This window comes from Phyllobates terribilis, unplaced genomic scaffold (genome assembly GCF_046119375.1).
Source record: "Phyllobates terribilis strain yellow unplaced genomic scaffold, ASM4611937v1 Scaffold_4__5_contigs__length_816908805, whole genome shotgun sequence".
NCBI classification, from domain to species: Eukaryota; Metazoa; Chordata; class Amphibia; order Anura; family Dendrobatidae; genus Phyllobates; species Phyllobates terribilis.
The window spans coordinates 802,423,246-802,446,437 of NW_027362764.1; the positions used below are offsets into that span (position 1 = coordinate 802,423,246).

At 54.9% G+C, this 23,192-nt stretch overlaps 2 protein-coding genes across 3 annotated transcripts in view; both read right to left on the bottom strand.

Annotated features, from left to right (window-relative positions):
• NAPRT (nicotinate phosphoribosyltransferase) overlaps positions 1–23,192 on the bottom strand; it is a 192,165-nt gene that overhangs the window by 114,422 nt on the left and 54,551 nt on the right. The gene's annotated exons all lie outside the window — the stretch shown is intronic.
• LOC141264553 (protein brambleberry-like) lies at positions 1,660–23,168 on the bottom strand. 2 transcript variants are annotated; one of them, XM_073676829.1, is made up of 13 exons: positions 23,044–23,168; positions 19,569–19,819; positions 19,246–19,374; positions 18,989–19,174; positions 18,568–18,790; positions 18,200–18,316; positions 17,906–18,085; positions 17,514–17,720; positions 16,488–16,635; positions 16,349–16,410; positions 16,031–16,212; positions 15,793–15,893; positions 1,660–2,076 (listed from the first exon to the last, which is right to left on the bottom strand). In XM_073676829.1, exons 1-13 carry the CDS (start codon positions 23,114–23,116, stop codon positions 1,989–1,991), a joined length of 1,947 nt encoding a protein of 648 aa, XP_073532930.1. In that variant the 5' UTR covers positions 23,117–23,168; the 3' UTR covers positions 1,660–1,988. The 2 variants fall into 2 exon arrangements, with proteins under 2 accessions (XP_073532930.1, XP_073532929.1); XM_073676828.1 differs by lacking the exon at positions 1,660–2,076 and adding an exon at positions 13,390–13,727.

Sequence of the window (23,192 nt, forward strand, 5' to 3'; positions counted from 1 at the left end):
ACTGATGAGACAATCACTCACAACCTACCACTTCATGGAGGGGGTGACTGCTTAGTATTAGAATTGCACAAAGATAGGCTTGTATAGGGTGCTGTTCACACTAGGGCAGTGCACAGTATCCGGCTTACAGCCTATTAGTTACGCCCCTACTATTCGACTAGGCGGGTTGCCCGGTACTATCCAAGTGCACCCCTTGGGAACAGACACCCCCAGACAGATATCAACTAATACCTCATCTAATATATATAATCGTCTTATCCCGTCTGTCTGTCTGTCCTTCTGTCCAGGAAATCCCGCTTCGCTGACAGCGACGCGGGATTTCAGAAAAAAATGGCGGCCGTTAGCGGCTCATCTGCCGCACGGAGGTCAGCGGCGATGCAGCCGGGAGATGACCGGCGCTATTGGCGGCAAATTTAAACACCGCTTTGCTGATTCGTCGCGGTCGCCAGCCGCGACCAATCAGCGATATTGGTGCCAAATTTAAACACCACTTTGCTGATTGCGCCCGGTCGCCCGTATACATATTCTAGAATACCCAATGCGTTAGAATCGGGCCGCCGGTCGGGGTACTTGTGCTGCGAGCAGCCGGGAGATGACCGCCCAGCGAATCGTATTGGTGAGGACCGGGGAGCGGCGCTGCCTGTGCGGGTACTTCTGCTGCGAGCAGCCGGGAGATGACCGCCCAGCGAATTGTATTGGTGAGGACCGGGGAGCGGCGCTGCCTGTGCGGGTACTTCTGCTGCGAGCAGCCGGGAGATGACCGCCCAGCGAATCGTATTGGTGAGGACCGGGGAGCGGCGCTGCCTGTGCGGGTACTTCTGCTGCGAGCAGCCGGGAGATGACCGCCCAGCGAATCGTATTGGTGAGGACCGGGGAGCGGCGCTGCCTGTGCGGGTACTTCTGCTGCGAGCAGCCGGGAGATGACCGCCCAGCGAATTGTATTGGTGAGGACCGGGGAGCGGCGCTGCCTGTGCGGGTACTTCTGCTGCGAGCAGCCGGGAGATGAGCGACTGCTCGCAGCAGAAGTATCCCGACTGGCGGCGCCGCTCCCCGGTCCTCCCTTCACACTTGCCGTCGGGAGATCAGCGGCCGTAGCCACTGATCTCCTGACAGTAGCCGCATGGAGGTCAGCGGCGCCGCCGGTCGGGGTAGTTCTGCTGCGAGCAGCCGGGAGATGACCGGCTAGCGCTGGTCATCTCCCGGCTGCATCGCTGCTGACCTCCGTGCGGCAGATGAGCCGCTAACGGCCGCCATCTTTTTCTGAAATCCCGTGTCGCTGATTGGCCGCGGCCGGACCAATCAGCGACGCGGGATTTCCTGGACAGAAGGACAGACAGACGGTATAAGATGAATATATATATTAGATATCGAATCAGAGTATAGACAATCATCAAAAATACAAGTATCACATGGATAAGGTAAATAATACTTAATGGAGATAGAAAGATAACCAGCAGTGCCAGGGGAGGCCCCGACGCGTGTTTCCGTACTTCCTCAGGGGGCAGTGGTGGGGGTGTGTGTGGATACAGGGCCTCATATATATATAGGAGCCCTAGTGCATCAGTGAAGTGTTGACCAATCGCGGCGCACAGCAGCAGACATTGGTGACAGCGGGGCAGTCTCAGGCGGCGTCCAGGAAGAGGGGAACTCCCCCACTGACGTCACACGTTCCGGGACGCCGCCCACCCGGGACCGCGTCACGGTCACATGACCGCGGCATCCGGCGCATGCGCACAAGGTCAGCCCATAGGAGCCATTCGTAGGCATATTAAGAATGAACATGGAACAAAACCGGAACTACTCCACAACAAAGGGGGCAGGGAAATCATAACTATGGAATAGCGAATGTCACCCCATTCACAATGCACGATTTTAGCCACACATATTCATACATAACAGATCGTATTGCTATGAATGTCCATAGTGTGAATAGGTGTCCATGTCCACTTGTTGTCCTTAAAGGGGAAGAGTTCCATTCAAGTAGATTGTCAGTCCAAAAAGGTAGTCAGATTCTCCTCCAACAATCGACAGAGCTCCAGATATAAAAAAAAAGAGGCCGGGGGAAAGACGGGTGAACTAAAAGAAGGATAAAAAATAACAAACACTTAATAAAAGACAAACTGAAAAAGAGAGATATATATATGGGGCGGAAACGCAGAGATACATCGATAAAATTGTAATGAATCACACTTGGAACAGTATGTATAAGGGGGGGAGGGTTTTCCCCGCCAGGGGGTCAATAAGCATCTAGGTAGGAGGATTTATAAAAGTCATACAATGGGCAATCACACAGAGAAGTCAAGAAAAAACTGCGCTGAGTCTAATAGGTAAATCCTATAGATAGTCATATATCCAAGGACATGGGCCATACCCCGAGGGCACCCACGTCCAAGGAAGAGGGGACGCGGAAGGAGCAGGCTGAACACCACATTGTTAGAGGAAGGGGGAGAAACTCAATCGTTCATTCGGGCCCGCCGGTGACATAGCTCCCAGTCTATAGATCCAGCGGCATTCTAATTTGGCCAATGCCTTCTTTGCATCACCTCCTCTTAGGCCCAAATGGACCTGATCAATGCCACGGACCTGCAGACTCTTGGGATCGCAATGATGATATTTCTTAAAATGTCTTGGCAGGGTCCGAAGTGAAGATATGTCCTCCACCTCCCCAGCCCCTAGAATATCCAACACATGCTCCCTCACACGTCTCCTCAATTCCCTAGACGTGAGCCCCACATAGACAAGCCCACATCCGCAGGTGGCATGATAAATGACCCCAGCACTGCTGCTGGAGATATATTGTCTGATATCGAATACTCTCGTACCATCTGCATTATGAAAAGTTTTAGTCCTGATTATATTTCTGCATGAGAGGTAGGATCCACAAGGATAGCAGTCCCATTTGGGGTCACCAATATTAAAGGGCGGAACACTCTGGCGCACATAATGACTGTGCACCAAAGTATCTCTGAGACTTCTGCCCCTCCTCGCAGTCATAAGGGGACGATCAGGCTTTATTCTGGCCGTGTATTTATTGAAAAAGCGTCAAACTTTACTATGCGGTTAATAATGGGGGCGTCTTATAGATGCCCTCCATTACTAACCTGGGCTTCACATCAGCCGCCAATACAAGACTGACATGAACCCCAACCCCACTCGCTACCGGGCATTGGAAAGAATAGAGGCTAAGTGCCAGATTTTATGGATGCACCATTTCTGGGACTGCTGAGGGGTGATATTATTAGCCACAGAGGGGGGCCAGGATCCATAGCCCCTTCCTTGGCTATTAATATCAGCCCGCATCTGTCTGTTTAGCCTTTTCTGGTTAGCTTTTATAGGGGAACCATACGTCAATTTTTTTCTGAGGTCCCCCTGAAATCTAGCCAGTAAAGACTAAACAAACAGCTGTGGGCTGATATTAATAGCCAGGGAACATTGTTGGCTAATGGCACCTTCCCTGGCTACTAATATCAGCCCCCAGCGGTCAGCTTTCCCTCTGCTGGTTATAAAAAATGATGCGGGAGCCCACGCCATTTTTTTTTCATTTTAGGCTCTGTGCCCACGATCTGGACATAGCAGAGCTTTGGACGCATATTTTGGCTGCGTCCAAAACGTTGCATTCTATTGAACGCAGGTAAATTCACATGTGTTCACTGAACCATGCTTATTTACCGCATTCAATACATTCTAGTGGTCAAATTTCTGTTGCGGAGACTAGCGACTCTGCAAGAGAATTTCACATGCTGCAATCCTGAAAGACGCGCAGCATGTCAGTGTCTACAGGTGATCCGCAGCCTCTGGTGCACACATAGTGGACATGGGATTTCTAGAGATCCCATCCACTATGCTTTGACATCTGGCCGCTGCGGGTTTGACGCTGTATAAACATGCAGCATCAAACCCGCAGTGCCTCCTGATCGTGGCCCCGTACCCAAACTCACCCGCAGCATGTCATTTTCTGTAGCGGACACACCAGTCTCCACTGCAGATTTTGACCGATTGAAGTGTCATTAGATGCGGTGGATTCACATGTACCGACAACAAAAGTGCGGCATTAGAACACCCCATTTTGGAAGCAGCAAAAATACGCTGCGTCCAAAGCACTGCTTGTTGCTGTTTGTGGGGATGCAGCGGCTAATGAAACAACTGTGAGCTGTTAATAATAGCCAGGGACCATGTTTGCTTAATAGCACCTTCCCAGGCTAAGAATAACAGCTCACAGCTGCTGGATAAATTACATGAATGGAAATGCTAATGACATTGGGTATATGGGATTAGCTGACACCTAGCTCTTTTGTTTGGTGATGACAAGGCGTCAATCAGACCTTTTCATGACCAAACCTAATTAAAGTAAAGAGTTAAATAAAGACAGACACAGAGCAAACACTTTATTTGAAATATAACAGACACATTCTTAAATTAGCCAATATACTCACCCCAGTTCTAACGGTAAACCAAGGGATAAAGCAATGTCCCACCAAATAACTTTATTTAGCTCCAAAAAGCATTCATTGATGTACAAAAACGCGGCAAAACCGCGCGTTTCTTCCGCAGCGTTTTTCCTGCCAAGGAGATGCAGAAACGCTGCAGAAATCTCAGCTTCAAATCCTGAACGGGCGCACGTAGCCTAATACAGTCACCACTAGGGGATGATCACTGCATACAGATTTATACAGTCACCACTAGGAGGAGATCACTGCATACAGATTTATACAGTCACCACTAGGGGGAGCTCACTACATACAGATTTATACAGTCACCACTAGGAGGAGATCACTGCATACAGATTTATACAGCCACCACTAGAGGGAGCTCACTACATACAGATTTATACAGCCACCACTAGGGGGAGCTCACTACATACAGATTTATACAGCCATCACTAGGGGGAGCTCACTACATACAGATTTATACAGCCACCACTAGAGGGAGCTCACTGCATACAGATTTATACAGCCACCACTAGAGGGAGCTCACTGCATACAGATTTATACAGCCACCACTAGAGGGAGCTCACTACATACAGATTTATACAGCCACCACTAGAGTGAGCTTACTGCATACAGATTTATACAGTCACCACTAGAGGGAGCTCACTGCATACAGAATTATACAGCCACCACTAGAGGGAGCTCACTGCATACAGATTTATACAGCCACTGCTAGAGAGAACTCACTACATACAGATTTATACAGCCACCACTAGAGGGAGCTCACTGCATACAGATTTATACAGTCACCACTAGAGGGAGCTCACTACATACAGATTAATACAGCCACCACTAGAGGGAGCTCACTGTATACAGATTTATACAGCCCAGGAGAAGCCTGCAGATATCAGTGCCAGATTAGTCAGGTCTCTTCCTATGTGTCCGGCTGGTGTTTCACAAACAGATACCTGGCTGCAATCATACAGGTACGCTCAGATTCATGCTGTCTATAGTTTGGGCAGTATATATCAAGGGACAGGTTTGCTTTAATACTAGTGGTAGAAGTATAGAAGCTCCTGGCGGTGGCGGTGGCTGTGGGGAAGACATTTCCACTTATGTTGTAGTTTTGCATCCTATGAAGATACATAGATACATAGTCAGACTCTCCTGATCCATGAGACGTCATGAAGAGTGTTGTGCGCCACTTCAGGCAGGTACCGGAGGGAGATTTCTGGTGTAAGGAGTGTCAGGTCATGAATTAGATGAGTTGTGGTGTCCGGACCCTTTTGGTGGTCCTGGGAGAAACTGGCATGAAACTGCAAACAATCAGTTTTGGTGCATCTCACATGAGTTTCACCATTTTCCAGCTTTGATGCCAGAGTTCAGGTCTGCGCCCGATTCATAACTCGCACTCATCCATGACCTGAGGTTTATGGAGACGTAGACGAGCTGCGGCTGTTGTGTTTCCCACTTCTGCAATCACAGACACGGACTGTACCGGGGGGGTCAGGGATACAGAGACAAACCTGCCACTACCAGTCTCTGTTGATATTAAAGGGGTTAATTATCCAGATACCAGCCACCATATAGAACAAGCGCTGGGATCCTGGCACCATCTCTCCCAGCAGGAAACAAGTCCTTCTTGTCAGTCATTACAGCATGGGAGGAACTACTGCGGCATAGATTGATGCAAGCTATTTCTTACTGTTATCAGCCATTTAATAAAGCGCAATCTCCTGCCTTCTGTAAATATAATTGTTGTCGGTGCAGAACCCTGAACCTAATCATTGAAAATCACTTCCCACCATCTTATTGCAGTAGAGCCTGTGCCGCTCCTGTGCATAGCTGGCTGTGTGGCTGCTTCTGTCGTAGGGAGGAGGTCCTGCTGACCAGTCTCATGGTGGCTGTGTTACAGAAAGCCGGACTATAATCAGGGTCACAAAGGGAAAGTTTCCTCTGAACAATGAGCCAAGAGGAACGTCAGGGGCGTGAATACAAATATGAAGCTTCCCTACACATCAGTGTTACGAGATCACAGGGGTGACAAGATGGATTCTGTTCTCTCACACATGCGTAATCTGCAGGGCAAGAATGGGGCATAGGTCTCACACCCAGGATATATTACCGGGAGTAATGGAGACTCTTCATGACATCCAAAACTAGAATCTGCATATCAGGGACAGAATTACTGGGAGAGACACCCAGGGCTCGAGCTCACATCCAGCCTATAGTAGTGGGAGACACCCAGGGATCGAGCTCACATCCAGCCTATAGTAGTGGGAGAGATACCCAGGGCTCGAGCTCACATCCAGCCTATAGTAGTGGGAGACACCCAGGGATCGAGCTCACATCCAGCCTATATTAGTGGGAGAGACACCCAGAGCTCAAGCTCACATCCAGCCTATATTAGTGGGAGAGACACCCAGAGCTCAAGCTCACATCCAGGCTATATTAGTGGGATAGACAACCAGGGCTCGAGCTCACATCCAGCCTATATTAGTGGGAGAGACACCCAGGGCTCAAGCTCACATCCAGCCTATATTAGTGGGAGAGACACCCAGAGCTCGAGCTCACATCCAGCCTATATTAGTGGGAGAGACACCCAGAGCTCAAGCTCACATCCAGCCTATATTAGTGGGAGAGACACCCAGAGCTCAAGCTCACATCCAGCCTATATTAGTGGGAGAGACACCCAGAGCTCAAGCTCACATCCAGGCTATATTAGTGGGATAGACAACCAGGGCTCGAGCTCACATCCAGCCTATATTAGTGAGAGAGACACCCAGGGCTCAAGCTCACATCCAGCCTATATTAGTGGGAGAGACACCCAGAGCTCGAGCTCCCATCCAGCCTATATTAGTGGTAGAGACACCCAGAGCTCGAGCTCACATCCAGCCTATATTAGTGGGAGAGACACCCAGGGCTCGAGCTCACATCAAGCCTATATTAGTGGGAGAGACACCCAGAGCTCGAGCTCACATCCAGCCTATATTAGTGGGAGAGACACCCATGGCTCACATCCAGGCTATATTAGCGGGAGAGACACCCAGGGCTCGAGCTTCCATCCAGCCTATACTAGCGGGAGAGACACCCAAGGCTCGAGCTTCCATCCAGCCTATACTAGCGGGAGAGACACCCAGGGCTCACATCCAGCCTATATTAGCGGGAGAGACACCCAGGGCTCGAGCTTCCATCTAGCCTATATTAGTGGGAGAGACACCCAAGGCTCGAGCTCACATCCAGCCTATATTAGTGGGAGAGACACCCAGGGCTCGAGCTCCCATCCAGCCTATATTAGTGGGAGAGACACCCAGGGCTCGAGCTCCCATCCAGCCTATATTAGTGGGAGAGACACCCAGGGCTCGAGCTCACATCCAGCCTATATTAGTGGGAGAGACACCCAGGGCTTGAGCTCACATCCAGCCTATATTAGTGGGAGAGACACCCAGGGCTCACATCCAGCCTATATTAGCGGGAGAGACACCAAGGGCTCGAGCTCACATCCAGCCTATATTAGTGAGAGAGACACCCAGAGCTCGAGCTCACATCCAGCCTATATTAGTGGGTTAGACACCCAGCGCTCGAGCTCACATCCAGGATATATTAGTGGGAGAGACACCCAGAGCTCACATCAAGCCTATATTAGTGGGAGAGACACCCAGGGCTCACATCCAGCCTATATTAGTGGGAGAGACACCCAGAGCTCGAGCTCACATCAAGCCTATATTAGTGGGATAGACACCCAGGGCTCGAGCTCACATCCAGCCTATATATTACTGGGAGACACCCCCAGCGCTCGAGCTCACATCCAGCCTATATTAGTGGGAGAGACACCCAGGGCTCGAGCTCACATCCAGCCTATATTGGTGGGTTAGACACCCAGCGCTCGAGCTCACATCCAGGATATATTAGTGGGAGAGACACCCAGAGCTCACATCAAGCCTATATTAGTGGGAGAGACACCCAGGGCTCACATCCAGCCTATATTAGTGGGAGAGACACCCAGAGCTCGAGCTCACATCAAGCCTATATTAGTGGGATAGACACCCAGGGCTCGAGCTCACATCCAGCCTATATTGGTGGGAGAGACACCCAGGGCTCGAGCTCACATCCAGCCTATATTGGTGGGAGAGACACCCAGGGCTCGAGCTCACATCCAGCCTATATTAGTGGGAGAGACACCCAGGGCTCGAGCTCACATCCAGCCTATATTAGTGGGAGAGACAACCAGGGCTCGAGCTCACATCCAGCCTATATTAGTGGGGGAGACACCCAGGGCTCGAGCTCTCATCCAGGCTATATTAGTGGCAGAGACACCCAGGGCTCGAGCTCCCATCCAGCCTCTATTAGTGGGAGTGACACCCAGGGCTCGAGCTCACATCAAGCCTATATTAGTGGGATAGACACCCAGGGCTCGAGCTCACATCAAGCCTATATATTACTAGGAGACATCCCCAGCGCTCGAGCTCACATCCAGCCTATATTAGTGGGAGAGACACCCAGGGCTCGAGCTCACATCCAGCCTATATTAGTGGGAGAGACACCCAGGGCTCATATCCAGCCTATATTAGTGGGAGAGACACCCAGGGCTCAAGCTCACATCCAGCCTATAGTAGTGGGAGAGACACCCAGGGCTCGAGCTCACATCCAGCCTATAGTAATGGGAGAGACACCCAGGGCTCAAGCTCACATCCAGCCTATAGTAGTGGGAGAGACACCCAGGGCTCGAGCTCACATCCAGCCTATAGTAGTGGGAGAGACACCCAGGGCTCGAGCTCACATCCAGCCTATAGTAGTGGGAGAGACACCCAGGGCTCGAGCTCACATCCAGCCTATAGTAGTGGGAGAGATACCCAGGGCTCGAGCTCACATCCAGTCTATAGTAGTGGGAGAGACACCCAGAGCTCAATCTCATATCCAGGCTATATTAGTGGGATAGACACCCAGGGCTCAAGCTCACATCCAGCCTATATTAGTGGGAGAGACAACCTGAGCTAACGCTCACATCCAGCCTATATTAATGGGAGAGACACCCAGAGCTCACATCCAGCCTATATTAGTGGGAGACACCCCCAGCGCTCGAGCTCACACCCAGCCTATATTAGTGGAAGACACCCCCAGCGCTCGAGCTCACATCCAGCCTATATTAGTGGGAGAGACACCCAGGGCTTGAGCTCACATCCAGCCTATATTAGTGGGAGAGACACCCAGGGCTCACATCCAGCCTATATTAGCGGGAGAGACACCCAGGGCTCGAGCTCACATCCAGCCTATATTAGTGAGAGAGACACCCAGAGCTCGAGCTCACATCCAGCCTATATTAGTGGGTTAGACACCCAGCGCTCGAGCTCACATCCAGGATATATTAGTGGGAGAGACACCCTGAGCTAACGCTCACATCCAGCCTATATTAATGGGAGAGACACCCAGAGCTCACATCCAGCCTATATTAGTGGGAGACACCCCCAGCGCTCGAGCTCACACCCAGCCTATATTAGTGGAAGACACCCCCAGCGCTCGAGCTCACATCCAGCCTATATTAGTGGGAGACACCCCCAGCGCTCGAGCTCACACCCAGCCTATATTAGTGGGAGACACCCCCAGCGCTCGAGCTCACATCCAGCCTATAGTAGTGGGAGAGACACCCAGGGCTCGAGCTCACATCCAGTCTATATTAGTGAGAGACACCCAGGGCTCGAGCTCACATCCAGGCTATATTAGTGGGAGAGACACCCTGAGCTAACGCTCACATCCAGCCTATATTAATGGGAGAGACACCCAGAGCTCACATCCAGCCTATATTAGTGGGAGACACCCCCAGCGCTCGAGCTCACACCCAGCCTATATTAGTGGAAGACACCCCCAGCGCTCGAGCTCACATCCAGCCTATATTAGTGGGAGACACCCCCAGCGCTCGAGCTCACACCCAGCCTATATTAGTGGGAGACACCCCCAGCGCTCGAGCTCACACCCAGCCTATATTAGTGGGAGACACCCCCAGCGCTCAAGCTCACATCCAGCCTATATTAGTGGGAGAGACAACCAGGGCTCGAGCTCACATCCAGTCTATATTAGTGAGAGACACCCAGGGCTCGAGCTCACATCCAGGCTATATTAGTGGGAGAGACACCCTGAGCTAACGCTCACATCCAGCCTATATTAATGGGAGAGACACCCAGAGCTCACATCCAGCCTATATTAGTGGGAGACACCCCCAGCGCTCGAGCTCACACCCAGCCTATATTAGTGGAAGACACCCCCAGCGCTCGAGCTCACATCCAGCCTATATTAGTGGGAGACACCCCCAGCGCTCGAGCTCACACCCAGCCTATATTAGTGGGAGACACCCCCAGCGCTCGAGCTCACATCCAGCCTATAGTAGTGGGAGAGACACCCAGGGCTCGAGCTCGAGCTCACATCCAGCCTATATTAGTGGGAGACACCCAGAGCTCGAGCTCACATCCAGCCTATATTAGCGGGAGAGACAGCCAGGGCTCGAGCTTCCATCCAGCCAATATTAGCAGGAGAGACACCCAGGGCTCGAGCTTCCATCTAGCCTATATTAGTGGGAGAGACACCCAGGGCTCACATCCAGCCTATATTAGCGGGAGAGACACCCAGGGCTCGAGCTTCCATCTAGCCTATATTAGTGGGAGAGACACTGAAGGCTCGAGCTCACATCCAGGCTATATTAGTGGGAGAGACACCCAGGGCTCACATCCAGCCTATATTAGCGGGAGAGACACCCAGGGCTCGAGCTCACATCCAGCCTATATTAGTGGGAGAGACACCCAGGGCTCGAGCTCACATCCAGCCTATATTAGTGGGAGAGACACCCAGAGCTCGAGCTCACATCAAGCCTATATTAGTGGGATAGACACCCAGGGCTCGAGCTCACATCAAGCCTATATATTACTGGGAGACACCCCCAGTGCTCGAGCTCACATCCAGCCTATATTAGTGGGAGAGACACCCAGGGCTCGAGCTCACATCCAGCCTATATTAGTGGGAGAGACACCCAGGGCTCACATCCAGCCTATATTAGCGGGAGAGACAACCAGGGCTCAAGCTCACATCCAGCCTATATTAGTGAGAGACACCCAGAGCTCAAGCTCCCATCCAGCCTATATTAGTGGGAGAGACACCCAGAGCTCGAGCTCCCATCCAGACTATATTAGTGGGAGAGACACCCAGGGCTCAAGCTCACATCCAGCCTATAGTAGTGGGACAGACACCCAGGGCTCGAGCTCACATCCAGCCTATATTAGTGGGAGAAACACCCAGCACTCACATCCAGCTTATATTAGTGGGAGAGACACCGAGAGCTCGAGCTCACATCCAGCCTATATTAGTGGGAGAGACACCCAGAGCTCGAGCTCACAGCCATCCTATATTAGTGGGAGAGACACCCAGGGCTCGAGCTCACATCAAGCCTATATATTACTGGGAGACATCCCCAGCGCTCGAGCTCCCATCCAGCCTATATTAGTGGGAGAGACACCCAGGGCTCGAGCTCATATCCAGACTATATTAGTCGGAGAGACACCCAGGGCTCGAGCTCTCATCCAGCCTATATTAGTGGGAGAGACACCCAGGGCTCGAGCTCCCATCCAGCCTATATTAGTGGGAGAGACACCTAGGGCTCGAGCTCACATCCAGCCTATATTAGTGGGAGAGACACCCAGGGCTCGAGCTCACATCCAGCCTATATTAGTGGGAGAGACACCCAGGGCTCGAGCTCTCATCCAGCCTATATTAGTGGGAGAGACATCCAGGGCTCGAGCTCACATCCAGCCTATATTAGTGAGAGAGACACGCAGAGCTCGAGCTCCCATCCAGCCTATATTAGTGGGAGAGACATCCAGGGCTCGAGCTCCCATCCAGACTATATTAGTCGGAGAGACACCCAGGGCTCGAGCTCCCATCCAGCCTATATTAGTGGGAGAGACACCCAGGGCTCGAGCTCACATCCAGCCTATATTAGTGGGAGAGACACCTAGGGCTCGAGCTCACATCCAGCCTATATTAGTGGGAGAGACACCCAGGGCTCGAGCTCACATCCAGCCTATATTAGTGGGAGAGACACCCAGGGCTCACATCCAGCCTATATTAGTGGGAGAAACACCCAGGGCTCGAGCTCTCATCCAGCCTATATTAGTGGGAGAGACATCCAGGGATCGAGCTCACATCCAGCCTATATTAGTGAGAGAGACACCCAGAGCTCGAGCTCCCATCCAGCCTATATTAGTGGGAGAGACACCCAGGGCTCGAGCTCACATCCAGCCTATAGTAGTGGGAGAGACACTCAGAGCTCACATCCAGCCTATATTATTGGGAGATACACCCAGGGCTCGAGCTCCCATCCAGCCTATATTAGTGGGAGAGACACCCAGGGCTCGAGCTCACATCCAGCCTATATTAGTGGGAGAGACACTCAGAGCTCACATCCAGCTTATATTAGTGGGAGAGACACCCAGGGCTCGAGCTCACATCCAGCCTATATTAGTGGGAGAGACACTCAGAGCTCACATCCAGCTTATATTAGTGGGAGAGACACCCGGAGCTCGAGCTCACAGCCAGCCTATATATTACTGGGAGACATCACCAGCGCTCGAGCTCACATCCAGCCTATATTAGTGGGAGAGACACCCAGAGCTCACATCCAGCCTATAATACTCGGAGAGACACTCAGACCTCACATCCAGCCTATATTCCTGGGTGGATTGATTACAATTAGACTTTGGATACAGACCAAATTTCAGGGGTCTGAGAATTCAGGAATTTAGATTGAAAATGCTTCATGGGTAACCCACGGCAGCGCACATGATCCGAGTCCCTGCTCCTCCAGTTTTCCCCTTTTGTACAAGATTTCATAGAAAAGATTTAAGATTTATTACAAAATGACCTTTTATAAAAACTGATTTTTTTCAGACAATAAATAAAAACAATCAGACCTCACAGAACAGAGATAAAACGCAGAAATCTGCTGGAATCAGAGAACACAGGAGCCAAACTAATAACCAGGGCTCCTCTCAGGGGCCACAGCGGTCTGTAAAGTGCAGAGTCTGCAGAAGTCTCCTCCAGATGGAGCAGAATATAGTGCAGCACGAGTAGAGTCACCCCAGACCCGCTGAGGTTGGGGCAGTGCCTGGATGAGTCCATCAGGAGGCGACGTAGGACGTCTGACCCGCGGCGTGGACCCTGCAGAACTCCTGCCCTCCGCTGGCCTTGTTCCTGCACGGCTGACCGGCTCGGGTGATTGCGTGGCAGAACTGGCGCGGAGACATCGATGACAGCGACCTGTAACGCAAGGAGGAGCAGAGCGTGAGGAGGGCGACGGGGCCCGGACCAGCCAGGAGGAGCAGAGCGTGAGGAGGGCGACGGGGCCCGGACCAGCCAGGAGGAGCAGAGCGTGAGGAGGGCGACGGGGCCCGGACCAGCCAGGAGGAGCAGAGCGTGAGGAGGGCGACGTGGCCCAGACCAGCCAGGAGGAGCAGAGCGTGAGGAGGGCGACGTGGCCCAGACCAGCCAGGAGGAGCAGAGCGTGAGGAGGGCGACGTGGCCCAGACCAGCCAGGAGGAGCAGAGCGTGAGGAGGGCGACGTGGCCCAGACCAGCCAGGAGGAGCAGAGCGTGAGGAGGGCGACGTGGCCCAGACCAGCCAGGAGGAGCAGAGCGTGAGGAGGGCGACGTGGCCCAGACCAGCCAGGAGGAGCAGAGCGTGAGGAGGGCGACGTGGCCCAGACCAGCCAGGAGGAGCAGAGCGTGAGGAGGGCGACGTGGCCCAGACCAGCCAGGAGGAGCAGAGCGTGAGGAGGGCGACGTGGCCCAGACAAGCCAGGAGGAGCAGAGCGCGAGGAGGGCGACGAGGCCCAGACCAGCCAGGAGGAGCAGAGCGTGAGGAGGGCGACGAGGCCCAGACAAGCCAGGAGGAGCAGAGCGCGAGGAGGGCGACGAGGCCCAGACAAGCCAGGAGGAACAGAGCGCGAGGAGGGCGACGAGGCCCAGACAAGCCAGGAGGAGCAGAGCGTGAGGAGGGCGACGAGGCCCAGACAAGCCAGGAGGAGCAGAGCGCGAGGAGGGCGACGAGGCCCAGACAAGCCAGGAGGAGCAGAGCGTGAAGAGGGCGACGAGGCCCAGACAAGCCAGGAGGAGCAGAGCGTGAGGAGGGCGACGAGGCCCAGACAAGCCAGGAGGAGCAGAGCGTGAGGAGGGCGACGAGGCCCGACAAGCCAGGAGGAGCAGAGCGTGAGGAGGGCGACGAGGCCCAGACAAGCCAGGAGGAGCAGAGCGTGAGGAGGGCGACGAGGCCCAGACAAGCCAGGAGGAGCAGAGCGCGAGGAGGGCGACGAGGCCCAGACAAGCCAGGAGGAGCAGAGCGTGAGGAGGGCAACGAGGCCCAGACAAGCCAGGAGGAGCAGAGCGTGAGGAGGGCGACGAGGCCCAGACAAGCCAGGAGGAGCAGAGCGTGAGGAGGGCGACGGGGCCCGGACCAGCCAGGAGGAGCAGAGCGTGAGGAGGGCGACGAGGCCCAGACAAGCCAGGAGGAGCAGAGCGTGAGGAGGGCGACGAGGCCCAGACAAGCCAGGAGGAGCAGAGCGTGAGGAGGGCGACGAGGCCCAGACAAGCCAGGAGGAGCAGAGCGTGAGGAGGGCGACGAGGCCCAGACAAGCCAGGAGGAGCAGAGCGTGAGGAGGGCGACGAGGCCCAGACAAGCCAGGAGGAGCAGAGCGTGAGGAGGGCGACGAGGCCCAGACAAGCCAGGAGGAGCAGAGCGTGAGGAGGGCGACGAGGCCCAGACAAGCCAGGAGGAGCAGAGCGTGAGGAGGGCGACGAGGCCCAGACAAGCCAGGAGGAGCAGAGCGTGAGGAGGGCGACGAGGCCCAGACAAGCCAGGAGGAGCAGAGCGTGAGGAGGGCGACGGGGCCCGGACCAGCCAGGAGGAGCAGAGCGTGAGGAGGGCGACGAGGCCCAGACAAGCCAGGAGGAGCAGAGCGTGAGGAGGGCGACGAGGCCCAGACAAGCCAGGAGGAGCAGAGCGTGAGGAGGGCGACGAGGCCCAGACAAGCCAGGAGGAGCAGAGCGTGAGGAGGGCGACGAGGCCCAGATAGGTCACATCTGCTCTACTGATGGGTTATATCAGGTCTGCTCCTCCATTCATATCCACAGCCTCTCACAGGTGGCTCAATGTATATAGCCATGGTCTGCAGCTTGTGATATGCTGCGAGTAGTAGTTCCACAGCAGCTGGCTCAGTGTATATATCAGTGGTCTGCAGCCTGTGGCTTTCCAGCTTCTGTATTGTATCATGTAGGAGCATGCTGGGAGTTGTGGTGCCACACATCCCGTCTCCTTGGTCCATACTCACAAGTTACTGGAAACAGAAGAATTTGGACTTTTCCTACTAGACTCCGATATGGCATCAAACGCTGCCCCCAAGTGTCGCTGGGGAATTCTGTCCGCCGCCATCTGCAGGGATAAGACATGACATCTGCTCTGTCCAATCTCTGTCACTAGGAGGCGATGTCGACACACCGGTATTAGACTGCGACCGATACACATCGCCCCCTGGTGGTGGTCACAGGTGGATGCAGCACAGCACTCACCACTTTCAGGGGGCTGTCGTGTCCTCGGACTGATTTGGAGACGCTCAGCCGGCGCAGTTTCATGGTGGGAGTGGGCTGCTGCGGAGTTCTCATCCACGGCTGTGACTTCCAGTCCTTATGGGCCGGAGGCGCCAAGACAGACACATCTTTACACAAAGTCTCGTTCCCGAACACAGAATCGTCTGAAAGGCAGGAAAAAAAACAGGCGAAAATATGCATTAGCCGCAGAGCAGAATTATAAATGCAGCTCTGGATGGAAATTCCATACAGTCATGAGAACACAAGAGAGAACAAGAACGCCATCCAGAGGCCCCGCACCTATGTAACTGACATCCACCAGCCTCCTCAGCTCCTCCTTCAGCAGGGCATCCTCCTCAACCCTAAACATAGAAGAGAACTACTGAAATCCTCTGTGCTGCTTTATTCATTTTTATCATTACATTATGGGTGTACTTACTTTTCAGGAGTTGAGCTACAAAACCCTGCGCCCTTCTCCGTGTAAGGGAGGAACACAGGAGACTCTTTGGGGGCCGTCAGCGCGGCCGCTGCCTTCCTGCTCTTCACCTTCCGGAGGCAGCAAATAAAGCGCAGTAGAGTCCAGTGACCTGTGGGAGGCGCAGGAGGAATAAACTGCAGCCTCATCGCAATAAATCAGATCTCTCTGCACGCTGGCAGGAGCCCACCCACTACCCCAACCGTCCCCCCTCCAGGGCAGGAGGGCGCCCCCTACCCCAACCGTCCACCCCACCTCCATGGCAAGAGGGCGCCCACTACCCCAACCATCCCCCCTCCAGGGCATGAGGGTGCCCCCTACCCCAACCATCCCCCCCACCTCCATGGCAAGAGGGCGCCCACTACCCCAACCGTCCCCCCCCTCCATGGCAAGAGGGCGCCCACTACCCCAACAGTCCCCCCCCCCCTCCATGGCAAGACGGCACCCACTACCCCAACAGTCCTCCCCCCCCCCCCCTCCATGGAAGACGGCGCCCACTACCCCAACCGTCCCCCCTCTCCATGGCAAGAGGGCGCCCACTACCCTAACCGTCCCCCCCCCTCCGTGGCAAGAGGACGCCCACTACCCCAACCGTCCCCCCCCCCTCCATGGCAAGAGGACGCCCACTACCCCAACAGTCCCCCCCCCCCTCCATGGCAAGAGGACGCCCACTACCCCAACCGTCCCCCCCCCCTCCATGGCAAGAGGACGCCCACTACCCCAACAGTCCCCCCCCCCCCCTCCATGGCAAGAGGACGCCCACTACCCCAACAGTCCCCCCCCCCCCCCCCCTCCATGGCAAGAGGGCGCCCACTACCCCAACCGTCCCCCCCTCCATGGCAAGAGGGCGCCCACTACCCCAACCGTCCCCCCCTCCATGGCAAGAGGGCGCCCACTAACCCAACCGTCCCCCCACCAGGGCAAGAGGGCACCCACTACCCCAACCATCCCCCTCCAGGTAGGAGGGTGCCCCCTGTCTTCTGCACTCACCTATCACCGTGCACACCAGTAACGCCGTCAGCGACCTGAATCCGAGCGACGTGTTGTGGTTGAGCTCAGAAATCGCGTTGAGCACGATCAGGACAAGCAGGACGATGCGGGAGAAGCCGGGGGTCTGCAGGAACGTCATCAGCAGGGCCAGGAGAAGGAAGTAGGCGCCATGAAGGACGCAGGTGGAAATGGCGTTCAGGTTCCCACCTGTGAATAGAAGACGCGGGCGTGCGGATCATCAGCCATGTCCCCGAGCGTCTGACAACCAGCGCTGCTCTGAACCTTCCTGATCTAAAGGAGATTTCTACTGCCTCGCGGCCCCGCAGGGTGACAATATGGCCGCTGTAAGGAGCAGGCAGGGCTGGAGAGGCAGCGCCCCGGCCAGTCCTCACCTGCCCAGACGATGAATCCCTGGATGTAGCTGAGCCGGTGCTCCACGCTGCGGTGCATGTGCTCCATGGCGTACAGCGCGGCGCTCAGGCTGCGGTTCATGCGCTGCAGCTTCTCCATCAGGACGTCGTAGTACAGCGCGCTCTGGTTCTGGTAGGACAGGAACAGCGCCAGGTTAGACTCTGCAGACAAAAAAGAACAACAGCGGTCACATCCAGCAGCGCTGACACATTGTAACAGACCCTCAGCTGTGCGAGCAACAGGCTGTGATACCAGTACATCGGTACAGCACGCACCAATTTTGGTGTAGACGTCACGTGACCTGGCCCGGACATCGGCGAGGTCGGCCATGATGGCTTCATGCCCCCTGTGCAGCTCCGCGTCCTGCGCCGTCAGGTGACCACTCACATTCTCTACAGAGAGAAATCAGGAGAAGAGGTTGGTGGAGTCTACAGACACATCCAGAGGCCTCCCACCTGTCTTGTCCCCGGGGGCAGGGTCTCTGCGAAGCCCGCTAGCTCATGCACACTAGTTGTTTGCAATTTCCGCTATAGCTCCCAGGATCTGCTGGGAGATGTAGTCCAACTTCTCTCTGGACTGCAGAGCTATTCCACCAGAAGTGCGAGGCCGCCAGGCACCCGAGGGAAGGTGCAGCTCCACCTACCCATCTTTCGTGTGATCCCCTCGATCATGTCCACCACCAGGTGGTGCCCGCTGGAGATCAGCGCCTTCTCCTCCGCCAGCATCTGCAGGTTCCCGGAGATGGAGCTCTCCATCTCCTCCTGGTTGCTCTGCAGCTGCTCCTGCTGGGTCAGGAGGTGGTCCTGGCTGCTCAGGACCCTCAGCAGAGACTCTGAGGTCAGCTCCTTCAGCTCCTCCTGTCCATCCTGTGAAGAGACGTAAAGTCAAGAGCAGCCACGGCCAGAGGCCGCGCCCCGGGGCGAAGGGAGCGCCGCCAGAGGCGTCACCCCACTCGGATTCTGGGGTGATGGAATAGGATCTGACCGCGTTGCTTAAACATGAATGTCCTCAGAGCCAGCCCCCCCCATTGTCCCCATCTCCCACCCACCATCTTGCTCCGCTACCTTCAGCATTTTCATGGCCTCCAGCTGGTCCATTGCCGTTGACACCAGGGTGTTGACCGTGAGCTCGGTGCGTCGGCGGAAGTGGAGCTGTCGCGTGGCGTAGCAGACGGAGCGCGCCCGGTTACTGACAATGTGGTAGGCGTTCCAGGTGTTGGGGTCCATGGGGGATGTGCACTCGGCGAGGGTCTGCAGACAGACAATGGACCGGCTCAGGACTTCTCACACCGTGCGGTTTACTGTGACAGAGTCCTGCTCACCATGTCCTCCGTGCAGGGGTATGTTCGCCGCCCCTCCACTTTCGCCTGGCAGTTGAACAGGGAGACCCCCAGTTTGGCGATCTCTTCCTCCGACATGTCTGTGCATGATGCCCGCAGATGACTGACGACCTGTAAGGAGATGGAGGAGCCATCACAAAGCTGCTACTCCAGTCACATCCAGAGCTGCAGCTGCTCTAGAGCTGCGGGGCTGTACAGTCTAAACACGGCCTTGTTATTGGGGGATCAGCTGTGGATGCAGTTCTGGGTGTGACTCGAGTATAGCAGGATGGACAGAGCAGGACCACCACCCCCACCCTCCGCACCTTGTAGTGACAGCTGTCCAGAGGCGACAGCTCCAGGATTTTGGCTTCAGCTAAAAACTTCTCATCAGTCGTGGTCATCTCAAAGTGGGTGCTGGAAAGAGACCGGGGGTCCGGGGCTGGCTCCTTCTGGGGGGCAGATGAGACACTGGGGGACTTGCGGGTAAACCAGCCAAAAAACGCTCCACTCCCTGCAGGAAGGCAGAGGACGAGGAAGAGCAGAAAAACATGGCGGCCAGGAGACATCACGACACCTGCACGGAAATAGAAAAGAGTTGTAGTACCCAATCCTCACCACAGGGGGGCGGTGCAGTGTCAGGGGGTGATACACCATCCTCCCCACAGGGGGGCAGTATAGCATCAGGGGTGATACCCCATCCTCACCACAGGGGGGCGGTGCAGTGTCAGGGGGGCGATACGCCATCCTCCCCACAGGGGGGCAGTATAGCGTCAGGGGTGATACCCCATCCTCACCACAGGGGGGCGGTGCAGTGTCAGGGGCGATACACCATCCTCACCACATGGGGCGTTGTAGTGTCAGGTGTGATACACCATCCTCACCACAGGGGGCGGTGTAGTGTTAGGGGGTGATACACCATCCTCACCACAGGGGGCGGTGTAGTGTTAGGGGGTGATACACCATCCTCACCACAGGGGGCGGTGTAGTGTCACAAGTGATACCCTCCCTCACCACAAGGGGGCAGTGTAGTGTCAAGGACAATACTCTTCCTCACCACAGGGGGCAGTGTAGTGTCACGAGTGATACCCTCCCTCACCACAAGGGGGCAGTGTAGTGTCAGGGGTGACCGCATCACTCGACTGAAACTGCCCTGACCAAAGTCACCAACGACCTACTAATTGCCAAATCCAAGCAACACTACTCCATCCTCCTCCTTCTGGACCTGTCATCTGCCTTCCACACAGTGGACCATTCCCTCTTACTCCAGATTCTCTCATCTCTCGGCATCACGGACTTGGCTCTATCTTGGATTTCCTCATACTTAACAGACTGGACATTCAGTGTCTCCCACTCACACACCACCTCCTCATCTCGCCCCCTATCTGTCGGTGTCCCCCAAGGTTCAGTCCTAGGACCTCTGCTCTTCTCCATCTACACCTTAGGCCTGGGACAGCTCATAGTCTCACGGCTTTCATTATCACCTCTATGCTGATCACACACAGATCTACCTCTCTGGACCCGATATCTCCTCCCTACTAACCAAAATCCCACAATGTCTGTCCGCCATCTCATCCTTCTTCTCCGACAGATTTCTAAAACTCAACATGGATAAAACAGAGTTCATCATCTTTCCACCATCTCATTCATATCCCCCATCTGACCTATCCATCAACGTCAATGGTTGTTCACTCTCCCCAGTCCCACAAGCTCGCTGCCTTGGGGTAACCCTGGACTCTGATCTCTCCTTCACACCACATATCCAAGCCCTTTCCACCTCCTGCTGACTCCAACTCAAAAATATCTCCCGGATCTGTGCATTCCTCAGCAAAGACTCTGCAAAAACACTAGTGCACGCCCTCATCATCTCCCGCCTCGACTACTGCAACCTCCTGTTCTGTGGCCTCCCCTCTAACACTCTCGCACCCCTCCAATCTATCCTAAACTCTGCTCCCCCGCTATTCCCCGGCCTTTCCTCTCTGTCAATCCCTTCACTGGCTCCCCATTGCCCAGAGAATTCAGTTCAAAACCCTAACCATGACATACAAAGTCATCCACAACCTGTCTCCTCCATACATCTGTGACCTAGTCTCCCGGTACTTACCTGCACGCAACCTCCGACCCTCACAAGATCTCCTTCTCTACTCCCCTCTTATCTCCTCCTCCCACAATCGCATACAAGATTTCTCCCGTGCATCCCCCCTACTCTGGAACTCTCTACCCCAACACATCACACTCTCGGCGACGGTGGAAACCTTCAAAAGAAACCTGAAGACCCACCTCTTCCGACAAGCCTACAACCTGCAGTAACCACCGCTCCACCATACCGCTGCACGACCAGCTCTACCCTCACCTATCCCTTGTAGACTGTGAGCCCTCGCGGGCAGGGTCCTCGCTCCACCATACCTCTACACGACCAGCTCTGCCCTCACCTACTGTATCCTCACCCATCCCTTGTAGACTGTGAGCCCTCACGGGCAGGGTCCTCGCTCCACCATACCTCTACACGACCAGCTCTACCCTCACCTACTGTATCCTCACCCATCCCTTGTAGACTGTGAGCCCTTGCGGGCAGGGTCCTCGCTCCACCATACCGCTGCACGACCAGCTCTACCCTCACCTACTGTATCCTCACCCATCCCTTGTAGACTGTGAGCCCTCGCGGGCAGAGTCCTCGCTCCACTACACCGCTGCACGACCAGCTCTATCCTCACCTACTGTATCCTCACCCATCCCCTGTAGACTGTGAGCCCTCACGGGCAGGGTCCTCTCTCCACCACACCGCTGCACGACCAGCTCTACCCTCACCTACTGTATCTTCACGCATCCCCCTGTAGACTGTGAGCCCTCGCGGGCAGGGTCCTCGCTTCACCATACCGCTGCACGACCAGCTCTACCCTCACCTACTGTATCCTCACCCATCCCCTGTAGACTGTGAGCCCTCGAGGGCAGGGTCCTCGCTCCACCATACCGCTGCACGACCAGCTCTACCCTCACCTACTGTATCCTCACCCATCCCCTGTAGACTGTGAGCCCTCGCAGGCAGGGTCCTCGCTCCACCATACCTCTGCACGACCAGCTCTACCCTCACCTACTGTATCCTCACCCATCCCTTGTAGACTGAGCCCTCGCGGGCAGGGTCCTCGCTCCACCACACTGCTGCACGACCAGCTCTACCCTCACCTACTGTATCCTCACCCATCCCCTGTAGACTGAGCCCTCGCAGGCAGGGTCCTCTCTCCTCCTGTACCTGCCGCTGACTCGTTTTGTTAAGACTATGTAAATGTTTTTGCTATGTATACCCCTATCACATGTAAAGCGCCATGGAATAAATGGCATTATAGTAATAAATAATAATAACCCATCCTCACCACAGGGGGCAGTGTAGTGTCAGGGGTGATAACCCATCCTCACCACAGGGGGCAGTGTAGTGTCAGGGGTGATAACCCATCCTCACCACAGGGGGCAGTGTAGTGTCAGGGGTGATAACCCATCCTCACCACAGGGGGCAGTGTAGTGTCAGGGGTGATAACCCATCCTCACCACAGGGAGCAGTGTAGTGTCAGGGGTGATAACCCATCCTCACCACAGGGGGCAGTGTAGTGTCAGGGGTGATAACCCATCCTCACCACAGGGGGCAGTGTAGTGTCAGGGGTGATAACCCATCCTCACCACAGGGGGCAGTGTAGTGTCAGGTGTGATAACCCATCCTCACCACAGGGGGCAGTGTAGAGTCAAGGGTGATAACCCATCCTCACCACAGGGGGCAGTGTAGTGTCAGGGGTGATACCCCATCCTCACCACATGTAACGTTACCGCAGCGGCTGTAGGTCAGTGTGTATAGCGAGACTGCCCGCTGCCAGCCGCCACACATCACCCCCTTTCCTGCAGTCTATTCTATGCGAGGCGCCCGCGCTGACATCTTTTATAAAAGAGCGTGTGAATGACGT